General features: G+C 36.1%; 1 protein-coding gene across 1 annotated transcript; it reads right to left on the bottom strand.

The window, feature by feature from the left end:
- Positions 1-6,512: 6,512 nt before the first annotated feature.
- On the bottom strand, positions 6,513-25,970 carry gsk3ab (glycogen synthase kinase 3 alpha b). Its single transcript, XM_073846657.1, has 10 exons — positions 25,609-25,970; positions 18,855-19,042; positions 16,394-16,477; positions 16,152-16,262; positions 15,905-16,035; positions 15,401-15,605; positions 15,222-15,317; positions 13,024-13,210; positions 8,321-8,398; positions 6,513-8,201 (listed from the first exon to the last, which is right to left on the bottom strand). Exons 1-10 carry the CDS (start codon positions 25,781-25,783, stop codon positions 8,134-8,136), a joined length of 1,323 nt encoding a protein of 440 aa, XP_073702758.1. The 5' UTR covers positions 25,784-25,970; the 3' UTR covers positions 6,513-8,133.
- Between the last annotated feature and the right edge of the window lie 457 nt (positions 25,971-26,427).

Here is a 26,427-nt window from a genome sequence, read left to right as displayed (position 1 = left end):
AAGAAATTTTACTATTGGCAAAGTTTATTTATTCATTTATTTAGTTCACTTTTTTGAACATCTGCCATGAGATTGTGTTCATTCTGTTTAAGGTTTTATTCTATATATGGTTTAATTTCATAATCACACGCTCTAAAAATGCTGTTTTTTTCCGCCCAAATGCTGTGTTCAGCCTGTTGGGTCATTTTATTGGGTTGCTTTTAATATTTTTACCCAGGTGCTGGATAGTTTTCTGCATTTAAAAAAATGCTGGGTTCAGCTTGTTAGGTCATTTTATTAGGTTATTTTTAATATTTTTTTAATATTAAAAAAATATATTTAATATTTTACCCAGGTAGGGTAAACTGCTTGGTTGAGCCTGTCTCCAAGTCCAACGAAACAACCCAGCTGTTGACAGTCTGTTTGTGTCCTCTACAGGAGAGAACGATTCTCCGCAGATTTGGTGCACTTTTTTTAGCAAAATAAAGGTTTGTATAAATTGTATTTAATTTTCATAGTCTTTACTGTGCTGTAAATGATATTATTTTACACAACGCAACGTAAAAGGACGAGATGTCAATCAACTGCGTCAGCAGCGGTTGTTTGTTTTGCATGATGGAAACGCCTGTTGCGTTGAATAACATAAACTGATTTTATCCGTAATAATACTGAATTTAATTTAATTTGATGTTAAAATATGTCCTGTAAATGTTCTGCTTTTTCTGCGAAAAGCAGCCTATGCTGTATTCACCCAAATAAATTCAGTTTGTCCTGTGGGTGCTCTTGCTTAATAATAAATGTTTATCTTTTGATTATTGCTGTTGCCTCTATAATTCTGTGAGTAATTTTTTCTTTCCGGCCTATTTCTAGCTATCAATGTAATACTTTTTAAACAATAGTTGACTTTAATAAAACAACCCAGCATCTTGGGTAAAGCATTGAACTTAACTAGCTGGGTCAAAATATCTAAGCATGTATTCTGTTCAATATTTACCCAGGACTGGGTTGCCAAATAACCCAAGTTGGGTTGTTTTTAACCCAGCATTTTCCAGATTGCAATTGACCCTTTTACATTTATAAGATTAAAAGTTTATAACCACTTACAGAGGTTTTGAAGATTCTAACAGAAAATATGTTGTTGTTATTTTAAAGTTAAGGTAATTAAACTTGTTTACTATGGAGGACAATCACATACAGTCACATACATATTCACATATAATAAGTTTCTCTGTAGACTGCCTGATGTTGTTGTTAAGAATTTTGATGTATTGCTCCTTTTTCATGGTGCCGTTTACTGTGATTAGGTTCCCTGATCCACCGGCTGAAAAACACCCCCAAAACATTAGGTTCCCACCACCATGTTTGACAGTGAGGATGCTGTTCTTAGGGTTGAAGGCTTCTCCATGTTACGCCAAATGAAGGCTACATCATTGTGGCCAAACAATTCAAAATTAGTTTCATCTGACCATAAAACAGAAGACCAGAAGTCGTCTTCTTTGTCCAGATGAGCATTTGCAAAGGCCAAGTGGGCTTTTGTGTGCCTTATCTGGAGAAGTGGTGTCCACCTTGGTCTGCGTCTGTGGATTCTTTTTTTTTTTACCTCTCTCAATATCCTCCTGGCCAGCACAGGTGTCACTTTTGGCTTCCGACCACGTCCTCTGAGATTTTTCAGAGTGCGGAACGTCTTGTATTTTTTAATAATACTTTGCACTGTAGCCACTGGAACTTCAAACCATTTAGATGTGGTCTTATAGCCCTTATAGCGGGGCAGTCATGGCCTAATGGTGAGAGAGTTAGGCTTGTAACCCTAAGGTTACCAGTTCGATTCCCACACTGGCAGGAATTGAAGGTGGGGATTGTGAATGAACTGGCTGTTCACAGTGTGTGTGTGTGTGTGTGTGTGTGTGTGTGTGTGTGTGTGTGTGTGTGTGTGTGTGTGTGTGTGTGTGTGTGTGTGTGTGTGTGTGTGTGTGTGTGTGTGTGTGTGTGTGTGTGTGTGTGTGTGTGTGTGTGTGTATGTGTGTACCTGGTATTCATCACGTTGTGGGGACCAAATGTCCCCACAAGGATAGGAATACCAGTAGAGTTTGACCTTGTGGGGACATTTCTCAGGTCCCCATGAGGAAACAGGCTTATAAATCATGCACAATGAGTTTTTTTGATGAAGTAAAAGTATGCACAATCTCCTGTGAGGGCTAGGTTTATGTGTAGGGTAGGTGTAGGGCGATAGAAAATACGGTTTGTACAGTATAAAAACCATTACGCCTATGGAATGTCCCCATAAAACATGTAAACCCAACATGTGTGTGTGTGTGTGTGTGTGTGCGCACTTGGATGGGTTAAATGCAGAGGGCCAATTTCGAGTATGGGTCACCATAATTTTTTATTGTATTAGATGGTAAAGGTTTGAATTCCTTAAATCAAATATCTAGTGACAATCATGTCAATGTTTCATTAATACACCATTTATTAGGCATAAAGAATCCATTTAGATTATAGTTCAAATACGTCACGACTTTCACTTTTCGACTTTTCACTTTTCTTTCCTGACTTGTGAGCAGCCACAATGCGCAGCCGCAGGTCCTCAGTGAGCTCCTTTGTCTTAGCCATGACTGTCCACAAACCAACAGCAGAGAGCTTCTGTTTTTCACCTGTTGAGATTAAAACAGCTGTTCCCAATGAATCAGGGTAATGCTTTAGAACAGCTTGGACTATATGGAATGGTATAGAACTTTGGATTTTCCCATAGACTGTGACAGTTTGCAAAGGATATGAATAATTTTGGACATGCCACTTTTTTTCAAATGTAAATAAAAGCTGAGAAATATTATTTTCCACAATGATGCCTCTTGTACATCGTCTTATTATCTTTTGGGAGAAGCCTGTGTCATTTCCAGTCAAAAAAACCTTGCTGGTTGAATAAAAGTAATTTTAAGTCAGAATTTGCCAGGGGTATGAATAATTTCAGGCTTGACTGTATGTAGGCCTACTCTCTAAAAATGCTGGGTTAAATACACTGGATATTTAAACCCAGCGACTGGGTTGTTTTGATCCAACAGTTGGTTTAAATTTATAATCTCACCTTGGGTAGTTTTATTTAGCTCAACTATTGTTTAAAAATGACTATATGGCTGGCTTAAAATGAGCCTAAAAATAAAAAAATCAGACACATACTTACATCAGGCATCAGCAACAATCAAAAGGTGAACATTTATTAATGAGCAATTTAAAAATATTTACTATTTATTCAACTTCATTGAACATTAGTAAAAGTTCATTTTAAGCAAGAAATATAGTCATTTTTAAGCAATAACTACCCTAAAGGTTGGGTTAAATACTTAACCCAGCTGCTGGGTTTGTCCATATTCAACCCAGCACTGGGTTGTTTTTAAGCCAGTTTGTTTTTAGTGTATTAGATGGAAAAGGTTTGAATTCCTTCAGTCAAATATGTAGTGATAATCATGTCAATGTTTCATTAATACGCTATACATTAGGCATAAAGAATTTATTTAGATTACAGATCAAAATTTTTGACAAATAAACATTTTTTTCAGTGTCATGTAAATCTAAAAGTTTGCAGTCCGTTTAGACAAAAGAATTTTGAGGTAGTGAACGATGACACTACAGAAATGACAGGAAGTTGCTTAAAAGTTCATGTCAGAGAGGTGACCGCATATCTGCCTGTCTGTCCACTGAAACAATCACTCCATTAGTATTCAGTGTATGACGGCTCAGTGGCTTATAGAGTAATCAAACTTATGCCAAAGTACTTGAGCTAAGGTCTCTGTCTCCTCTAATGAAACAAGTAAGGTTATATTACTTCTAGAGTGAATGAAATAGTGGTAACAAATGGTAGGCCTATTGTTTGACGGCACACAATATTGCTAAAAATGTGAATTAATTAGGCTTAATAATTGCGAAATGGACAAAAGACAGTAGGGTGACGCCTTTTTGAAAAGAAAATTGAATATTTATATTTGAGGACTTGGAAAAAAAAAATGAATGCTGTCAGTGAGATAAGACTGAAAATAATGATTGTAAGGTCAAATCAACACAGACAACATTTTTTTTCTTTCATGATTTAATCTCTTATCTCCAACCTCTAATCTGAGCTAATTTACAAACGCTAATACCAAATCAGTGTGTGAATAGAGGACAACAGAGACTTCCAGGACCTCCTGATTGGCTTTTGTTGTCAGGGGCTTTTCAGTGCACTGTGATCAGTCTAAACACGTAGTTGAAAGTTTACTCAGAATTGAACATCTGGTGCCATTATTCTGTGAATGTCAGGCCATGCAAATGTCCTACAATCATACAAATGCAAAAAGGCATTTAAAAATCGTGACCCTCAGCTGAAGCGATGAGTTAAGAGGAAACTAAAGCAACTGAATTTTGAAGGCTGTTTAGATTCTAAACCCATGAGGACCCCAACTGGTGATCAAAAACCTCAGGTGTCTTCAATCCTATTCTGCTCCAGACAGTATTTTAGTTATTATTTTATTCTTATTTGTTTTAGTTATTCTCCTTTTTCAAACACCTAAACAATGTTATTTTTATTCAGAATGTTGTGCAATGCAGTATTTTGTGCCTAATTTTTGTACCTAGATAATGTGTTTAGAAATTCTCTGAATTGCATTTGCACAGATTTAAAATACTTTTGTAACAAAAAAAAATATGTGGTTAAAATGCATCTTTGCTAAATAAAAAGCATTACATTTCTTTCAAACCTATTTTCAGTTTGAATGTCAGGGCATATAAATTATGGAAGTTTCTGCCACTGAAAAAAAATATGTATTTTTTATTATTGCATGATATAAACTCTCAATTGCAAGAAAAAAACTCACAATTCTGACTTTTTTCTCAAAATTGTGTAATAAACTTAATTGCGAGTTATAAGGTTCTAATTTTAAGGGGAGAAAAGATTGATGCTTTAAGAAAGTTTTTATCTCACAATTCTGATTTAACTCACAATTGCGAGTTATAAGGTCAGAATTCAGATTTTTTTTGTAATTGCGTGATATAAACTCATTATTGCGAGAAATTAAGCCAGAACCGCGAGATCAAAACTCCCTATTCTAACTTTTTTCCGCAAATGCGAGTTTGTATCTCACAATTCTGACTTTGTTTCTCATAATTGTGAGATATAAACTCAATTGCGAGTTATGAAATCCTAATTTTGAGGGGATATGTTTTTAGAATTGCCAGTTTATACCTCACAATTCTAACTTAATTCACAATTTGTGTTATAAAGTCAGATTTGTGAGATATACACTTGCAATTCTCAGAAGTCAGAATTGTGAGTTTGTATCTCGCACTTCTGACTTCATAATTCAAAATTGCGAGTTTATATCACAATTCTGAGAAAAAAGTCAGAATTGCGAGTTTATATCACACAATTCTGACTTAATTGCTCAGAATTGTGAGTTTATTTCTTATAATTCTGACTTTATAACACACAATTGCAAGTTTATATTACAATTCTGAGAAAAAGTCAGAATTGTGAGTTTATATCACACAATTGTGACTTCATTTCTCAGAATTGCAAGTTTGTTTGTTTTTTTTCAAAATTCTGACTATAACTCGCAGATGCAAGTTTATATCACAATTCTGAGAGAAAAAATGTCAGAATTGTGAGTTTATATCTCGCAATTCTGACTTCATAGCTCACAGTTGTGTTTATATAACGTAATTCTGACTTCTTTTTTCAGAGTTGTTAGCTAATTTATCAGATTTCAGATTTTCCAGGTTTATTTTACAATTCTGAGAAAAAAAAGTCAGAATTGTGAGTTTATATCTTGCAAATCTGGCTTCTTTTTTCAGAATTGCAAGTTTATTTCTCAGAATTCCGACTTTATAACTCACAGTTGCAAGTTTATATCAGTTCTGAGAGAAAAAGTCAGAATTGTGAGTTTATATCTTACAATTCTGACTTTATAACTCACAATTGTGAGCTTATTTCACGTAATTCTGACTTAATTTCTCAGAATTTTAACTTACTTTCAGATTTTATAACTCACAATTGCAGGTTTATTTTACAGTTCCAAGAAAAAAGTCAGAATTGCAAGTTTATTTCTCAGAATTCTAACTTTATAACTCACAATTGCAGTTTATATCTCACAATTCTGAGTTTATAGCTCACAATTGTCAGTTTATATCACTTAATTCCGACTTTTATCGGAATTGTGAGCTTATTTCCCAGAATTCTGACTTTATAACATGCAATTGCAGGTTTATATCACAATTCAGAGAAAAAAAAAAGTCAAAATTGTGAGTTTATGTCTTGCAATTCTGGCTTCATTTCTCAGAACTGTTCATTTTTCAGAATCACCTTTTATTTTTTATTCAGTGGCGGAAACTGGCTTCCATAATAAATGGTGTTTTCAGGCACCAAAAAAAAAAGCTGATTTATCTTTCCAATAAACCAAAGACCTCCAATATACTACTTTAAAGATGTATAATTTTTTGAAAAATGCATCAACAATCTGCATCAACAATTAGATAATCCACGGTAAATAAACAATATAACCCACAGAGACATTTTATAACTTTATTAATGAGTTTATTATTTATACCAACAAACAAAAACATTGTTTATCTCTCCCTCTCTCTCCCTTTAACCGTTCATCTTTTTCACTGATGGGCCGAGCAGCCTGTGTGTGGTAGTGTGCACCTGCCCTTTCCAGAACATTCCATCAGACAATATTCCAGAGTTTGAGATATGAACGTTACACCAAATGACATCACACACACAAACCCCTCCCCCATCAGATTGTTAAAAACAGAATCAGACAGCAATACAATAAATAAAAGGATCAGAATTAACACTGATGAGGAGGGGGAAGAGCAGGCAGGCGGGCGGGCGGATGGGCGGATAGATGAGGAGAGAGAGTAAGAGAAAGAGACTGAGAGAGAGATATCAGGTAAAAACAAAATTTTGTTCAGTTTCGTCTTTCTCCCCGGTTGCAGAGAGAGGCTGGATGAAATGTTATATACAGGTGTATGATGAAGGGACAGGCGGAAGGAAAGAGGGAGGGAGGGCGAGAGAGAGAAAGAGATAGAGAGAGACCGAGAAAGGCTGGTTTCTGCTCATACCAGCACTGCTCCACTAGGAGAAAAATCTAATTACAAGGACAACAGAATAACAATAACAAAAATAACAAAATAAAAGGTACATGGCATTTACATATTAGCAATGAGAGAGGAGGAGAGAGGAAGGATGGAAGAAGAAGGGAAAGACAAACAGCTCCAGTCTCATTCGCTAAGTGTTTACGGTGTGTGTGTGTGTGTGTGTGGGCTCATGTATCAATGCGTCTTTTGGACGAACATCCGCAAAATCCCCATTTTATAAAAACACACACAGCGTAGACTTCATAATGCACAAATGTAATCAATCGGAACGGCTAGCACGGCTATCAATGGGACTGACCTACCAGTTATATTTGTGTTTATGTATGCGCATGCACAAAATAAACTAAAGTGAGCACGTTTTCATAACGAAACTGACGAAAAACCCAGATAAACCCCGTTTTGAACTTATCCAAATACCTAAATATTCTCCTTAAAAGAAATTAAAACACAAAAGAGTGTGCAACGATTACTTAAAATTGACATTCGCACATATTAAGACACCCATTTTCATCTCCGTGAAGAGAAACAGCACATCTCGACACACAAACACTGACATCTCACGCTCGCTGCTTCATAAAACACGTAAAGAAAGCTAAAATGGATCACTTTAAGAGCAAAATTAAATTCAAATGAGCTTGAGATCTCATTTTATGGTTTAAAAAGTTCAAATGGATGGTATCAGAGGCAGAGAGAGCAGAAACTGTGCGGTGCTCTTCCTGCCACTAGGGGGCAGACGTGCCCTAAGCGGCCCTTCCCAGTCTTTAAACCTAAACATGACAATCATCCTAAATTTAATTCGACCCCGTTATCTCCTCCTGATGATTGACGTCATTATTCCGGGCATCGCGCACTTTTACCATCATGGCGACACATAACACGAGGTGACAAGTGTGCGTGCTCTGTGTGTTTGTGAGAGGGCGCGTGCAACAGAGACTGTTTGGAGCTGCTTTTGGGAAGGAGAGAGGAATGAGAAAGAAGGGATGAGGAGAGAGGGGTGATAACGTCGCAGTAATGCCAAGGGAGCAATTAGGTGTTGTTGCTCAGGGGTCCCGGTGCTGAGCTAGACTGGGCTGGACCGTCTGAACCGCTGCCCTCTGTGAGGACACAAACATACACCGAGTTAAAATACTGCAGGATATGTGGATTCACAAATCCATATGGACTGACAGGAAGGGTAATTCAAAGGCATTTGGTGTGTATGTGCGGTCAGTACCGTGCGAGGCAGGTGTCGTCTGCGAGCGAGCATGGGGAGGAATGAGAATGGAGTTCAACTGTGGTTGGATAGACAGCTCTGCAGGGGAGGGAGAGAAAGACAAAGTTAGCAATCAATATCTAAACGTGCCAAAACCCTGGGTGGCTTTTTACTTGCGTCACAGGATGTGAAAGCAGTCTCCAATTACAAACAGAAATTGTTCCCTTCTAAGTTTCCTAAAAGCCATCATTTTTTCTGACTTTATATTTTCTAACTTAATTTCTCAGAATTTAGTTTTTTTTTTCCTCAGAATTCTGACTTTGTAACTCGCAATTGCCAGTTTCTATCACAATTCTGGCTTCATTACTTAGAATTGAGAGTTTGTTTGGTTTATTGAGTTAATTTTATTACAATTCTGAGAAAAAACGTCAAAATTATAAATTCATATCTCGCAATTGACTTTATAACTCACAATTGTGAGTTTATATCTTGCAATTCTGGCTTAATTTCTTAGAATTATGAGTTTATTTCTTAGAATTCTGACTTCATAACTTGCAATTACAATTTTATCACAATTCTGAGAAAAATAAGTCAGAATTATGAGTTCATATCTCGCAATTCTGGCTTAACTTCTTAGAATTGTGAGTTTATTTCTCAGAATTCTGACTTTATAACTCACAATTACAATTTTATTACAATTCTGAGAAAAAAAGTGAAAATTCTAAGCTCATATCTCATAATTCTGACTTTATAACTCGCAATTGTGAGTTTATATCTTGCAATTTTGGCTTCATTTCTTAGAATTATGAGTTTATTACTTAGAATTCTGACTTCATAACTTGCAATTACAATTTTATCACAATTCTGAGAAAAATAAGTCAGAATTATGAGTTCATATCTCGCAATTCTGGCTTAACTTCTTAGAATTGTGAGTTTATTTCTCAGAATTCTGACTTTATAACTCACAATTACAATTTTATTACAATTCTGAGAAAAAAAGTGAAAATTCTAAGCTCATATCTCATAATTCTGACTTTATAACTCGCAATTGAGAGTTTATATCTTGCAATTCTGGCTTCATTTCTCAGAATTGAGAGTTTAGTCTGAATTGCAAGTCTATATCATAATTTTGAAAAAGAAAAAAGAAAAAAAAAAAGTCAGAATTGTGAGTTTGTCTTGCAGTTCTGACTTTATAACTTGCAATTGCAAAATTTTGAGATTACATCTTACAGTTTTGAGAATTTGATGTATAGGTTGTGACAATCTTAAGAGTTGAATTACTAAATGTGACCCTGAACCACAAAACCAGTCTTAAGTAGCACGGGTATATTTGTAGCAATAGCCAAAAAACACATTGTATAGGTCAAAATGATTGATTTGTCTTTTATGCCAAAAATCATTACAATAATATCATATTCCATGAACATATTTTGTTAATTTCCTATCATTTTGTCCCTATCATAAGAAATCATGCATCAGTGAAAAGCTTATTTATTCAGCTTTCAGTATATGTGATGCAATCTCAATTTTAAAAAAAAAAAAACACCCCTTATGACTGGTTTTGTGGTCCAGGGTCACAAATGTCTAATTTTCACTATTTCCAGAGCTTTGGACTAGGGAACCACTGGCTCTTAAATTTACACTTTTTTTTTTTAAACTGGCAAATTGCAGAATGAGTCGACATCAATGGCGCTGACATTTCTGCTCAAGTTCACCTGTGTGGATTCATTTTGAGCATCTATTGCAGTGGGGGGAGATTAACATTGCAAAGCATCAAATCATAATTTCCAGCTCTGCCATCGATGTAAGTGTGCAGTACATTGTTTCTATAGGCACTGGAAGTATAAATACATCAAGTGCACTCCAGCTCATCGAGTGGCCAGTTTATAGTTTGCTGCCTTTTAACAAGCAGGCATGAGCATGGGCTGTGTTAAAGGGATAGTGATCTCAGAAGTGTGAAATAATGTCATGTAAAATAATACAAAGTTTAGGTGATATGCTTTTAAGCTGTAAGCTGCCATTCAAAAGTTTTGGATCAGTAAGATGTTTTAACGCAGTAGATTACAAGAAATGGCAAAATGAATGTTTGAAAATGTAAACTGATATGTCCTGCTGACACAATACAGCAAAAGATTAAAACCATTTTTTAGCTGGTGAAAATACTAGCATTCTAATAATTATGGCCACCACTGTATATAGTAACTTTAATTCAAAATCTAACTGATCAAGAAAGTTTTATTTCAGTTTATATGCAGTAATCGTATTTAATGTACTCAGATTTGTGCTCTGCTGCTTAGGATATTTCTGTTGGTGTGCAGAATGAAAAGTGCAAGCTACTATGATGCTCAAGTTGTAAATTAATGACTTGCGAACTGGTTCCAATTACACTAAAGCTTCAATCTAACACTTATTCACTGAGCAGAGAGTCATCTTTGATGAAGAGGAAACTACTGGTCTGCGGTGTTTACTTTAGGTTCATTAGACTTGAACTAGTCTAATTACTGACTGGTTGTTCATCTGACAATGTGTAGTTAAATTAAAGATACGTTCACATAGGGCTGTTCAATTAATCGAAATTTGGTGTCGATTTCTCCTTCAAACGATCATGAAAATGCAGTAATCGAAATGAGACGATTGCGCCCCTTTCCACTGGTGCGCTTTCGCTCCTCCATAAAAGCCTAATTTCACATGCAAATCAGCTAAATCATGTAACGTGACTTTCATAAAACGGGACGTGCTTGATTTATTAATGTTTCTTCGATGTTGTGTTTTCATAAGAAAACTTGCGCTGTTCTGTGTTTGCGCTCAGAGACGGAGCAGAACACGGACATTTAAAGGTATCTTTTAGCTCAGGGTGCGCCTAAACGCTCAAATACACGCAACAACATTTCAAAATGAGGCGCTTGGTGAATATTCATGTAAACTGACAAGAGTTATGTCTTAAATGACCATAAACAGTTGAGAATGAAAATACGTGTGCAACAGTATATTGGACCTGTGTGGTACAGCGGCAACACATAATATTCCTTCTGCCGTCTCTGTGCCTAATATGAATAAAACGTAAAAATACAAAGAGAAAAATCACTCACTGCTCTTGAATGAAGGACGTTTGTAGTTTTAATAAGAAACAAAGCACGTTTAACTATTACAGTGAAGACCCTGTTTTATTACATTCAAATAATTACATAACATTTCTGTAGTATTTTTAGACGACTTTAGATTTGCATACAAATATTCAGTATTTTTTTAAAGCAATCTTTTTTCTTCCTGTATTGCTACCTTTAAATTAATCACTATATAGAGTTTTGGACCCTGTCATAATCGTTTAAATAATCGTGATTACAATATTGACCAAAATAATCGTGATTATGATTTTTGCCAAAATCGAGCAGCCCTACGTTCACAAGACAAAAGAGCTTTACAGTAATGAATGATATACCAATTATAAAAAGTAACAAAAACATTTTTAGCATATATAAGGCCAAGTGGCAAGGCTAAAATGAAACCACACTAACAAAGCAATCGCACCAGAGTTTGTTTTAATCCAGGGGTTTTCAAACCTGTCCTGGAGCCTCCCCTGCCCTGCACATTTTGCTTGTCTCTCTCATCTAATACACCTGATTCAAATCATCAGCTCATTAGTAGAGACTGCAAGACCTGAATTGGGTGTGCCTAATAAGGGAGACATACAAAATGTGCAGGGCAGGGGAGGCTCCAGGACAGGTTTGAAAACCCCTGTTTTAGGCTACGTTTACATTAATCCGGATACATTTGAAAACGGAGTTTTCATTTTAAAACGCTCTCCGTCCACACTAGCGTTTCCAAGCGTTTTCCAAAAGTTTCTCATCCACACTGAAACGTAGGAAAACATCAAATTCGCCTTACTGCGCATGCGTAAAGCCTCCAAAATTATACAGACGTAATAAGTTTTCACGCAATTCTTCTGGCGGGATAATTTACGGAAATATCTCATCATCCACTGACGCGTCTATATCGCGCTCATTCATATTTTATCTGAAAAGCAGTTGTCGTCATGTTTTGCAGGACAGCAACTGTGTGTAAATTTTTCGTCATCATTTTAGGACTGTAATTTGAAGAGTGTACAAATCTCTGTAGCGGCAGTGTGTGAATAGCACAGGCACAATTACTGCTGTAAATATAGATATCTATTGGTACAATATGCGTCACATGACTATAAATATGCGTCATCGTTTTCAAAAGCCTCCGTTTTCACTGTCCACACTACAACGTGAAAACGGCGTTTTCTAATTTATCCACTTTGGCCGGAGTTTTTAGAAATAATCGTTTTCTGTGATAAAAACGGGGTTTTCGTGTAAATGAGAGGCCAAACCGCAGGGAAATATCTGCGTTTTCCCTTCGTGTAAACGGGGCCTTAATCGAACCAAACATGACAAGTGTGAACACACCCTTAGTTGCTTATTAGAAAATTCACTTCTAAAACAATCATGTTTCTTGTGCTGGTCATGTGGATATTTGTAAATCCTTTTTATAGTATCTATAAAGAACATCTCAGATCAGATGTTGTAAGCAACAGACAAAATTATCCCTTTAGACACAAGTTCTGCCTCAGTGTACTAAACCGTAAGAGATTTTCTAATGCGTGCGAGATAGGACAAAAATATAGAAAGAGAGAGCGTGAGCCTCCGACTAATCCGACAAGGCTGAATCTGAATAGAAGTGGCAGTTCTTTCAGTTCGACTCACCCACAGGGCTGAAGTTGAAGAGTTGGGGAAGTTCTCGGCCATTAGGCAGACGGGCATTCGGCTGGCGCAGCTCGTCAAAGAAGGCGTGTGCACAGGCCTCCAGCGGAGAGAGCCGCGTCACCGGCGTGTACTCCAACAGACGAGAACACAATGAGATGGCTTCAGGAGGGGTCCTCGGCTTAAACACCTAACACAAATGCACAGAATCAGAGAAATGTACGTTTAAAAATTAAAGACCAGTTATAATAAAAACATTTTTTATTGTTATTTTTTTTTATATTATGTTGTTTCAAACCCGTAAGACCTTTGTCCATCTTCGAAATATGAGAGCTTTCTGACCCAACTACGCAACTACCATTTTCAAGACCCAGAAAGGTAGTAAGGACATCATTAAAATAGTCCATCAGAGGTTCAACTGTAATGTTATGAAGGTACAACAATACTTTTTGGGCACAAAGAAAACAAAAACCCTTGAGCATGTCAGTTGTGTTGCTGTCTATGTAGGGTCAGAAAGCTGTTGGATTTCATCAAAAATATCTTAATTTGTGTTCCAAAGATGAATGAAGGTCTTACGGGTTTGGAACGACATGAGGGTGAGTAATTAATGACAGAATTTTCATTTCTGGGTGAACAAAACCTTTATATACATTGGATTAATAAACCCACCAAAAATGACCTATTTTCATTTTTGTTTTCAGCTTAGAGCTGGGCGATAATTCGATAACGATAATTATCATGAGATATAGATATATTGGGTTTGGTGTTGTGGACTTTCCTACTGGTGCAGGGATGTGAGGGAGGCGGAGCGAAAGTCCACAACACCAAACCCCTGACGCTGATTGGTTGGAACACTGTTTGTTTATGTGTGGAAAGGTTGGTAGTGCCGATTGTTTTTTTGGCATATCTCGGACCCTAGGCTGACCAGAGAGACGCGTTTTTTTTCACACACAATTTATGGGGCAGGCAGCGAGCGGATCGTAATGAAAGGTCAGCTGAAATTGACACTATGTTTCAGGCTAGAAATCGCTGATACAACCTTTAAACATATGAAAAGGTAAAAACAAAGGTAAAAAAAAACAAAATTCCCCTGTAAATCACTTTGAGGAGTCAAATATCTCCTCATAATAGGAAGGCAAATTTTTATTTTGTTGAGTTTGGATTATTGTTTAGAATGTGCTCCTAAAATTTTGACTGTGCTCCTAAATTTTTTAAGTTAAAAGTAAGCGTAGAGCCCTGAGCCATTTTTTTTTTTTATTTATATTGTCAGACAGCTAAAACATTTTACAAAATGTGTTAAATCAGCTGCACAAAGGGATTGGCATGCTGAAAAGATTTGTCTATTTTTATTGAATGACAAATATACTTAAACACTTTAACTCTGCATTTACAGTGGTTTTATATATTCTATTGCTATTAATAATATTGTATTCTATTGATGTTGATTTTACTAGTAATATTCTAATCTGTATTCTACCTCAATTGATCATTGTTTGGAAAGTATTTGTCATGTTCTGACAATAAACCATAAATAATAATTAACTGTCTGGTTTTTCTTTCATTCAGGAGTAAAAATCTGCCCTTAAAATTGATAGATATAAAGACTTGTCATTTATCGTGATAATTATCGATATCGACTGATATGAAAAAAATAATAGTGATAATTTTTTTTTGCCATATCGCCCAGCCCTATTTCAGCTAAATTAAAATGTTGCCAAAACCAAATTTGTAACCCTGGATCACAAAACCAGTCATATGAAATTGATATTTATACATCATCTGAAAGCTGAATAAGTAAGTTTTCTTTTGATGTATAGTTTAAGATAGGACAGTATTTGGCCGAAATACTACTATTTGAAAATCTAAAATCTGAGGGTGCAAAATCCAAATGAAGTTCTTAGCAATGCATATTACCAATCAAAAATTAAGTTGATATATTTATGGAAGGAAATTTACAAAATATCTTCATGGAACATGATCTTTACTTAATATCCTAATGGTTTTTGGCATAAGAGACAAAAATGTATAATCTTGACCAATACAATGTATTGTTGGCTATTGCTACAAATATACCCGTGCTACTTAAGACTGGTTTTGTGGTACAAGGTCACAATCTAAATTATTTAGAAACCCTAAAATGTTTCTTTCTATGAGTAAACTGAGAACTATCACAGCAACAAGTATAGCAACATGTGCTTTACCTTTGTCCAAGGGTGTGCTTTGATCTGTGGGAATTTAAACTCTGTGTAGTTGGGGTTCATCTCTCGGATCTGTTCTCTTGTCGGGGTCCCCAAAACCTGCAGAGGATGGACAGACAGAGAATTCAGACTTGTGTCTTTGCTTACTCTTAAAAATACAGCAATACAGATGTTCCACCCACCTTGATGATCTCTACTAGCTGGTCCACTCCACTGTCACCGGGGAATATGGGCTGTCCCAGAAGCAGCTCTGCTAATACACAGCCAGCTGACCAGATATCAATGTTGGATGTGTAATCCGTGGCTCCGAATATTAGCTCGGGAGCGCGGTAATACCGCGAACAGATGTATGACACATTGGGCTCCCCACGAACTAACTGTTTTGCACTGTGGAGATCAAACAATAGAGGGTTATAAAATTATCAAAATACACACGTGTAAAAATGATATAGTAGGCTGCATATGAAGGCATACAATTGGCAAACTAATGATTTTTGCCATAAAAGAAAAATTAATAATTTTGACCCATACAATGCATCTTTGGCTATTGCTACAAATATACCCGTGCAACTTATTGAGTAGATTTGTGGTCCAGGGTCACATATTTACATGATCACATAAATGATGATCTTTTACATAGGTGTGTATCAAATTCATGCCACACAGAGAAGCGTCAGGACACTCACCTGCCAAAGTCACACAGTTTGAGTACAGCTGTGTCTGGGTCCACCAGGAGATTCTGTGGCTTTATGTCTCTATGGCAGACGCCTTGGGAATGAATATATGCCAGACTGCGAAATAACTGATACATATACACCTGAGAAGGAAAGACAGATTGTGGGGGAGGAAAGAGAAAAAGAGATGTTATTGTTTATTGTGCATGTACATATGAATAGGCACAGTAGCAGCAGTCATGACTACACAGACACTTACTTTGACATAGATAATGGGGATGGTGGTCTTGGACTTGTTGAAGTGGCGTGCCACCCTGTACACGGTTTCTGGTACAAAATCAAGCACCAGATTTAGATACACTTCATCTTTCTGAGGGGGAGAAAGCGAGAAGGCAGATTAGATCGTGCAACAGAGATAACATTCTTCAAATATATATTATTCACCATGACAAATTAATATGACTGGGATATAAAAACTCAAAGGTTAGACAGAAAAATAACCTTTTCTCCACTGGAGTAGAAGAAGTAGCGTAGCCTGACAATATTACAGTGGTCCAACTTCCTCATTATCTGTAGCTCACGGTTCTGTGGAGAAAGAAATGATGTGTGAAGGGCGGTGAAGTCACGCCATGAAAATCAAACATCTTATTTAACGCATTCATCTGTGGAAATGCGTTTCTCTGACTGTGCAGCTCATTTAAAGGGATAGTTCATCTAAAAATAAAAACTCTGTCATTAATTGCTCAACCTTATTTCGTTCATCTTCAGAAGAGAAATTAAGATATTTTTGATGAAATTCAAGAGCTTTCTGACCCTGCATAGACAGCAATGTAACAGACATGTACTGCCACAGAGCAAGCAATGGTCTTCTCAATGAAACAAATGAAGCTTGAGAAGTTCTAGATGTCAAAATAAAGACTTTTTTGTACAAAGCTTATCAGTCTATTGATTTTTATCCACCTTTTTCTTTAACGTTTAAAAAACAGAAATCCTTCACTGGTATCAGATCAGTATCGGCCAATATTGGACCCAAGGTATTGGCATTGGTATTGGAGGAAAAAAAAGGCAGATTAGAGCATCCCTACAAATAAGTCATTTTTTAAATAACTTTTATTCCGCCATCTCCTATTGGTTAGAAGTGCCATATATCAAATGTGAAATTTTTGTGGAAACCACCCAAACTTTGGTACAATCCAATGGAAAGCACCGGTACTGCTCAACTAAGAATCAGTCTGTATTAAGACATGAAGCATTGGGAAATTCATATTGATCAGTCTATTGATTACTTTCATAACCATACATCATGCTTTTGAGAAAATAACACAATAGATCAAATCCCAGAAAGGTAGTAAGGACATTGTTAAAATAGTACATGTAACATCAGTGATTCAACCGTAATATTATGAAGCTACGAGAATACTTTGTGCTCAAGGAACACAAAAATACTGACTTTATTCAGTAATTTTCCGTGTCAGTCCACGACGTGTGCTGCTGCTGACGTAGGATGACTTCATAACATTACAGTTGAACCACTGGTCACATGGACTGTTTTAACAATGTCCTTACTACCTTTCTGGGCCTTGAATGTGTCAGATGCATTGCTGTCTATAGATGGTCAAAAAGCTGTCTGATTTCATCAAAAATATCTTAATTTGTGTTATGAAGATAAACAAAAGTCTTACAGGTTTGGAATGACATGAGGGTGAATAATTAATAAAAACAATAAAATATCAATTTCACTAAATATATAGTTTGCACACAATACTCACTTCAAGGTGTAAAGCTGTGTATTATGCTGTCACACACTACACATACTCATGATTCAGTGTTTTCACACTCAGACTGTTTCCATTTACATTCGGTATGAGATGAGACATATTGCCACTGTAAGACTTTAAGCCGTACAGGTTTGTGGGGTGAGGTTCATTAACACGTGCTGTGAATTAGAAGAATTCCAGGCTCACATCTGAGTCATTTCAAAAACTTCCAACTTCTACAAATTACTATACAAATGTCAAAGGTGTGGAAAAAATTTTGCAGACAGAATGTCGAGATTAAAAAAATTCTGTCAATAACAAACAAACACTACTAATTATATATTCCAATACAGTCAGAATATTGCATAAATATTACACTGCAATAATTTAATACTGCCTGATGATGGCGAATTATTTTTTACTGTATGTCTAATATTTCATGTTTGCATCATGACGACAGGCTAAAAGCTGCCGTTCACTGTAACAGAACATTTATTATTTCTTAACATATAACATGCATAAGTTTGTACAAGATGAAGTTGTAGTTAATGCATCTTTTCTGCAAAGATATTTAACATTTACATCTTGACAACTTCATGTGTGGTGCACTTATCATAGAAACAAACATAGAATGTTCTTTAACTAGAGGATTAATAAAGCAAAAGTTACTTGAATCATGTTGTAGTTACATTTTCAAGTTGACTAATTAAAAATCATAAACAAAAAATGTATAAAATAAAAATATTACATCTATAGTGGATCAAAAAGAGATTCAAGTCAATCTTCAAGCCCAGGTATGGGGTTAATGCAAATTTTTTTGGTTAGCCCTGTTCACTTTAAGTCAATGTGAAAGAGGGTTGGGTCGCCTGAAAATGTAGAGAGCAATATTTCCTCAAGGCAGCAGAGCCTTATTTTGGAGTCATAAGGCATTGCTTGCAAGTTTGAGCTGAACAAGAAAGGGGGTGTTTCAATGTGATCGTTTGTTCTTTTAGCTTTGATATCGAAGCATAAGCAAGATGAGATTTTAAATGTTTATCACTGTTCAAATCGCAATGTCAAAAAAAAAAAAAATCCAACGTGATTGCAGGAGCCCTATTTAAAAGGCCATTTAATTTTGGACTTGGAAGGCAGTACTTTGTCTTGTATGTGCACACGCAGGTTTTATGCATTTTAGGGACACAACCGGATTTTTTTACACATCTTACCTTAAACCTCTTATCCTGAAGCACTTTCTTTATGGCCACCATCTCCTGGCTGTCGATGAGCCGAGCCTGATACACCACTCCGAATGAGCCATTTCCGATCACCTTGATGTCTGTGTACGAGACCTCCTGAGGACGGTCAGGACCCTGCCCTGGTGTGGCCACTACCGTTGTCACTTTCCCACTATCCCCTAAACACACAAAAGTTTTTATTTAAATCAAAGGTACTTGAACGAAAGAGCCTGCTCAGAAGAATGAAGACTTAAACCACAGCTGTCTGTTTTTGCATTTATGACCTAAATGAATGCTATATGACTGCTGTGTTGCTTAAAGGTGCCATAGAATGCATTGAAACAATATTTTAAATTGTTCTCTGATATCTACATAGAAGGTATATGGCATAGGAAAGGGCAAAAAATCTCCAGAAATGGTTTTACAGGTCCATTTACAACCCTAGGATTTGCCCCTAGAATGAAATGCTCTGTTTTTGCCTTATTTGGAAGCTTCATGAATATTAATGAGCTCTACTCTGATTGGATGTTTCACAGATATTCTCACCTCAATAGCTCGCACATGGATAAAAATATATATTTAATTAGGAGCTCTAGCCGCTTTTAATATGCGGTTTGTTGAATCTGCCGTTTTGAATCGCCGACATTTTAGTCTCATGATGCTCATACTGTGATGCATGTGCTCTGTGTAAAGTTACAATGCAGAGACACAAGTACTTACCACACAAGTTGAGCTGCTTCTCAGTGATTCTCAAGATCTGTAAATCATTCGCCATCATCAGGCAGTTATTTCTCCATCATTCTCCATCATCAGCGCAGTCATCTCTCTGTTTATGTGGTAAGTGAAATCCTATGTATTGCAATGTAACAGGCTAGCGCTAGCATTAAGCTAACCGTGTCCCTTCTGTGGCTTGCCTCGTTTTACTGATGTGCTGACGTTACTGATGATTGGGCGATGCAAATGTTGGGGGCGTAACTATTAACGATTCCGGGAGTTTCGTAACAGTCCGTGTTATGTTGGAATTTACCTATTTTTCGGTGGTCTTTTGCAAATACTAGATTTATATAAGGAGGAGGAAACGATGGTGTTTGAGACTCATGGTATGTCATGTCCATGTACTGAACTGTTATTATTTAACTATGCCAAGATAAATTCAGTTTTCTATTCTATGGCACCTTTAATAAACATCACTTTTGTACTCAAAGTGATAAAAATTACAAAAAGAACATCAAAAATAGTGGCAGATATCTGGCCGTTTGCTTTAATGGTCACTGTTTAAAGGATTAGTTCATTTCCATAAAAATTTACAGATAATGTACTCACCTCCTTGTCATCCAAGATGTTCATGTCTTTCTTCAGTTGTAAAGAAATCATGTTTTTGAGGAAAACATTTCAGGATTTCTCTCCATTTAATGGATATTCATGGTGCCCCCAAGTTTGAACTTCCAAAATGCAGTTTAAATGCAGCTTCAAAGGGCTCTAAACGATCCCAGCCAAGAAAGGAAGGTCTTTTCTAGTGAAACGATCCATTATTTTTTAAAACAAGCTGCGTTTAAACCGCATTTTGGAAGTTCAAACTTGGGGGCACCAGACATATACATTACATGGAGAGAAATCCTGAAATGTTTTCCTCAAAAAACAATTTCTTTACAAAGAAAGAAAGACATGAACATCTTGGATGACAAGGAGGTGAGTACATTATCTGTAAAATTTTATTCTGGAAGTGAACTAATCCTTTAATTCATGTTTAATAGGTCAGTCCACCCTTAAAACCAAAACTCGGTTACTAATTACTCACCCTCATGTCGTTCCAAACCCATAAAAATTACTTCGGAACACAAATTAAGATATTTTTAAACTAAATCTAAGAGAGATTTCTGTGCTCCATTAAAAGTCGGTTCACCTATAACTGACGTAAAAAGATTTAAAAAATACAATTCATATCAATTGAACGATTTAATTGAAACCTGCTGAGACACAATCATTTTATATGAAGAACAGGTTTATTTTAGCCTTTTATTTACATATAAACATTGATAAAGCAAGCATGGCTCTTCAGAAAACTTGATTATATTGCTCAGTCCTATAGATTTATTTGAGCGCTTTACAAATGTTTTGAAGAATCAAAAGCAGAACTATACCACTGTGTGTACAGTGAAGTAAGTGTTATAAAATGCAGTCAATTTTATCTCTATAATTTTCTCTATTCTTCTGTATTTTCGCATCTGTCAAGAGCATCAGACCAGCGCGTGACACCACTAAAAGAGGCTTACTTAAATCTTTGTTGCCTATACACATTATTAGTCTTAAACTTAACCTTTCTGAGGTTAGTGGTACTCAGGTGCATTTAGATTTATCCATCCAAAACAACAAGAAAGTAAATTTATTTAATTTTGCCCCCAATAATGTAATATCTGTGTGATAACACACAGCATTTTGATCAAGTCTACCAGAAAAAAAATCTTGGCAATTTAAGGGCCATTCTACAGAATTGGTCCAAAGTCAAAGATGTCTTTCTCCAAAAAAAAATTGTATAATATCCATGGTACACATTTTTGTGCAGTTAATTGTCATATTGTATTTTCAGAATGTTTTGAAATATTTGTTCTCTCCCAAATTTGTCAATACCGAAACACAGTAGTATATAATTTAATAAGAAGGGTTATATTGACCCATTAAGATTTTGCTTGCATCTACATTGTAAATATATATTTTTTGCTGTTTTATTCAAATTTGTTCAGTGGTAAATCAATAACAATTAGATTTTTTAACAATATTTCAAACGTAATTTATGAGATCCGTTGTATTTTTCATCGTAAAAGACCTAAAAGTTAAGGATTCATTAGTTTGAATATACATTTAGGCACAAAAAAAAAAAAAAAAAAAAAGTTAATTTAGTATACTTTTTGGACAAAACATTCCATGTTTCAGTAGTGACTGCACATTTTTGGTAGTGGTAGAGCCAACGAGCTAAAACATACTGTTTCAGTAGTGACATGAAAAATGCAGGACACTTTTTTTTTTGCATAAAGTTTCCTAATTTACAAAGAAAACAAAACAAATACTGTTTTTGAACTTCACTTTTTGAAAGAATCAAAAATATACTTTTAAAAACAATAAAAACAAAATAAATACAAAAATTATTTTAAGATCATTTTCATAAGTTGAAATTTAGGGGTTAGGGTTCAGGACTGCCACCTCCCAATTGAAAGTACCCAATAAATGATGATTTTAAATATAATAAGCTTACTAATCTTTTAAATATTATTGTGGGTTTCAATAGATAATAGAAGAATCTTAGTAAAAATCTAAGATTTGAATACTTAAATGCTTTTTTATATGTTTTTTTTTGTTGTTGTGGGACATCAATTCGCACCAATTCTGTAGAATGACCCATAAACGTGTATGTAAATTGTCATTTGTGTTGTATGAGAAGCAGAGTGCTGGTGTGTCATGTCTGTGTAGTAATTACATACTGCAGGATTGGTGGTAAACATGTTGCTCATGGTAAAAATCACAGGACAATTACGCATTGACAGTACTAACTAAGAATCTACAGTGTAATTGAGAAAGATGAGATGAGAAAAACATGAGTAATAGTTTTAGTCAGCAGGTGAGTGTGGTGATTTGAAAAGTCACATGCAACATTTACAGTTATTTTGTGGTGCCTAGCATGTTTTTGAAGCCTGAAAGAATTGGTGAGCAGCACATTTTTAGAAATGTCTCCGTTCATGCTTCATGGAAGAAAGTCAATCAGGTCTGGATCGACGTGAGAGCGTAAAGCGTTAAATATTCCTCAAAACTACTCTTTCATGTTGGAGAGGACTTAAAACACAAAAGACATGAAAATATAAAGGTTACATATCAAAGCAACCAGTCTAACCCCAGCATTAGATCTACAGCGGTTCAATCTTTTTTAACTCATTTGTGCCCTCTTATCCAGCAAGCTATGCCTGTTTACCATTCTGTCTGACAGGTGTTAATAGTAATCCAACACCCGTGTTTAGATGCGTGTCCAAAAACAAAAGAACAACGGGCAGAGCTTATCACTAGGAATAGCAGAAACACCCTTAAGACTGTTTGAAGACGGGTGGAGGATGAGGAAACTAAAGTCTGACCACATTTCCACCTGTGGCCAGGAGCAGACCTAAATAATGGGGATGCCTGGAGACAAACAGAGCCCTAGGGTGATGTTTTTCCGTCAGCTGTTGTCAGTTTAGATTTAGAGGAGGAATGACAGATTTACCAAAACAAAAGCTTTGTTTTATTACACGGCAAAACTCTGATTTACCGGATCAAAAGGGGAGCAGACAGCTGTTGTCATGCATGACATAGACGCTTGCTGCTACTGCGAATTTTTCTTTAGAATAACAGTTTCAAGTGGGATGAAAGACACTGTGGGTTAGCGGCCAGATCAAATTGCCACCAAATAAAATGTCATATTTGACCCTGGACCACAAAACCAGTCTTAAGTAGCACGGGTATATGTAGCAGTAGCCAAAAATACGTTGCATGGGTCAAAATTATCGATTGTTTCTTTTATGCCAAAAATCATTAGGATATTAAGTAAAGATCATGTGCCATGAAGATATTTTGTGAGTTTCATGCCATAAATATCTCAAAACTTAATGTTTGATTAATAATATGCATTGCTAAGAACTTAATTTGGACAACTTTAGAGATGATTTTCACAATATTTAGATTTTTTACACCCTCAGATTTCAGATTTTCAAAGTTGTATCTCAGCCAAACATTGTCCTATCATAAACCATACATCAATGAAAAGCTAATTTAGTCATTTTTAGATGTATATCTCTCAATTTCAAAAAAATTGACACTTATAACTGGTTTTGTGGTCCAGGGTCACATATTTTAATGCCAGTTTTTAGATGTTGCATAAAAATGCATTTGAGATGGATAGATTTATATTTAGGAAGACAAGCTTATTAACTATGAGGAAAACATTATCACAAAATAAATTGCTATAAAAGTCATGTGACTAAATTCTCTCAGAGTAATAAATAAAAATCATCATTTGTGACCATGGACCACGAAACCAGTCATAAATAACATGAGTATATTTGTAGCGATAGCCAAAAATACATTGTATGGGTCAAAATGATTGATTTTTCTTTTATGCCAAAAATCATTAGGATATTAAGTAAAGATCATGTCCCATGGAGACATTTTGTAAACTTCCTACCATAAATATTTCAAAACCTCATTTTTGGTTAGTAATATGCATTGCTAAGAACTTCATTTGGACAACTTTAAAGGCGATTTTCTTTATATTTCGATTCCCGATTTTCAAATAGTTGTATCTCAGCCAAATATTGTCCTGTACTAATAAACCATACATCAATGAAAAGTTTATTTATTCAGCTTTAAGATAATCTCGAATTTAGAAAATAGTTGTGCTCCAGGGTCACATATAGCACCTAAAATGATGCTATTATGAATCTAAAATACCAGGGCTAAAGCTTTATCCTCTAGGATGAGAGAGGTGGATTTAGGCCAGTTAATGGCCAGTCACTTTGTCATGTTCATTGATCATGTTTATGCAATTTAGCAGCTTTCAGTGATGAACTGAATGATGATTTGAATGATTCCATCACTGCTTCCAGCAGAAGTGTGCATGTGAATATAAAAACAAAAGTGTAAAAACATATTACATAAACATCACGTTAATGATACATAATATGCATCACATTTTAGGAGGGCAATTAAAATGGTTACTATGCTGAGAAAAAATGCAGAGGAAAACAGCAATGGCTGTTGTGTGTTGTAACTACTGGTTCAAGGTTTCTCGTGGGTTACAGTTGTACATCCATCCACCCACTCCATCTCCCCTCATTCCTAGAAATAACACCCATCACCATTCCCATGGAAATCCAGCAGTCAGCACCATCATAGATGAACGCTGCTGCCAGCACTGCAGTCAGTGGGAATCATTTATAGAGCACTAAATGAAGAGGTTTATGCCTCTAGGGAAACCACTAGTTTGCACAGGAGTAGCCCAACCAGATATTTACATTGGGGGTCATTTTTCGTTCATAGGATGGACTGTTTGAAATCAAAGCTTTGTGATGGTTGTGAGACTGCGAGTAGGAAAGATTGGGTCGTTTAACGTTACATTAATATTATTATGTTATAAATACTGATTGTGATGTTTTTCCATTTAAATATATGGCCAGGCAAAAGCCACTTTGGTCCTCCCTAGACAGTTTTAACTTAATTTTAAGATGGTTAATTTAATACATTTATGATGCGACTAAATACATCCAGAATCGCACATGATACAATCATTCAAATCAAATGTAAAATCTAAAAAAACAATCTTTTCGATGTTGCCGGCTGGGCTAACTGAGCTTTGTTACCAAACGAGCACATCTTGAATAACGCGACGTCCAAACGTCTAACAAACCCCGAATCACATTTTAAAAAATGGTTCGAGGTAATAAAAATGTGATGCGTTGGTATCGATCATAAAAGATGCGATTAGCCAGTGCTCTTATGAAGGATTGTCGAGCTAATGTAGTGCAATCAAAGCCCTTGATCCGTCTATAAAAACAAGCTCACGTTAGCTTAGCCAGTTAGCCGCCTAAAGTAGGTTAACGCGATCAAGCTAAAATAATCAGACAAATTAATGAACAGCACGCTACACTGTCCCGCACTTCGGCGTTTACGAGTTTACTAATATCACATTTATTGGGATTGTCGTGTGATGTCATTGAATGATACTCACTGCCCAGCTTTAGGTTTCCGAAAGCAGACGAACTCCCGCCTGAGGCCTGCGCGCCCCCCGTCTTTCCTGAAGAGCTTCCACCGGCGACGGCTGATCCGGCGGCGGCTGCAGCGGCTCCCGGGACCCCCGGAGGCTCAGCAAACGAGCTAGTCCTGGGCCGCCCGCTGCCGCTCATTTCGGGTTGCAAGTGTGCCAGAGCGGGGGTAAAGTGTGCCTGTAGACTGGCCCAGGCGCGTAGTGGATATGTCAATATAAACTACAGTAATCGTTAAAAAAATAAAGATTGCTGAACTATTCTATCAATAGCAAACTGTGCGCCTCCTCTTTCTTTCTCTGTGGCTGGCAACTGGAGCTGACGCACAGTGACGCTCTATGCGCATTGTCTTCTGGGTAATGAAGTTCAACAATGCTCTCACGTGCATAGATCCTGCAGCATAAGAATGACCAGGTTTTCGTAACGAGGGCTCATAAATAAAAACGCTAAATATATATATTTTCTTACCAGTAAAATTATAGCCGTGACTAAAACAAAATACTCCAAATTAAACTAACGTCCAATTAGTCTTTAGAGAGCAGAATGTTTGAAATGCCATGCATTACATAACCTTATGGCACAACATAATATAATAAATTAAATAAATCAATAAATAAATACTGAAATGATTACTTTGGCTTCAGATGAAAAGTACTGTCACATTTGTGACCCTAGACCACAAAACCAGTCATAAGGATCAATTTTTTGAAATTGAGATATATACATCAGCTATTTGCCCAAGATACAACTATTTGAAAATCTGGAATCTAAGAGTGCAAAAAAAG

The sequence above is a fragment of the Garra rufa genome, chromosome 9, assembly GCF_049309525.1.
Source record: "Garra rufa chromosome 9, GarRuf1.0, whole genome shotgun sequence".
Lineage (NCBI taxonomy): Eukaryota > Metazoa > Chordata > Actinopteri > Cypriniformes > Cyprinidae > Garra > Garra rufa.
Note: the sequence above shows the minus strand (reverse complement) of the source record. Positions and strands in the feature narration are given on the sequence as shown.

Excerpts from the sequence above, each read along its gene's own strand:
- gsk3ab (XM_073846657.1), bottom strand. The coding sequence starts at position 25,783 with ATGAGCGGCAGCGGGCGGCCCAGGACTAGCTCGTTTGCTGAGCCTCCG. Across the intron at positions 15,606-15,904 it reads AAACTGTGTGACTTTGGCAG|TGCAAAACAGTTAGTTCGTG; the intron begins GTGAGTGTCCTG and ends TGATCTCCACAG. Across the intron at positions 15,318-15,400 it reads AGCTAGTAGAGATCATCAAG|GTTTTGGGGACCCCGACAAG; the intron begins GTGGGTGGAACA and ends CATCCTCTGCAG.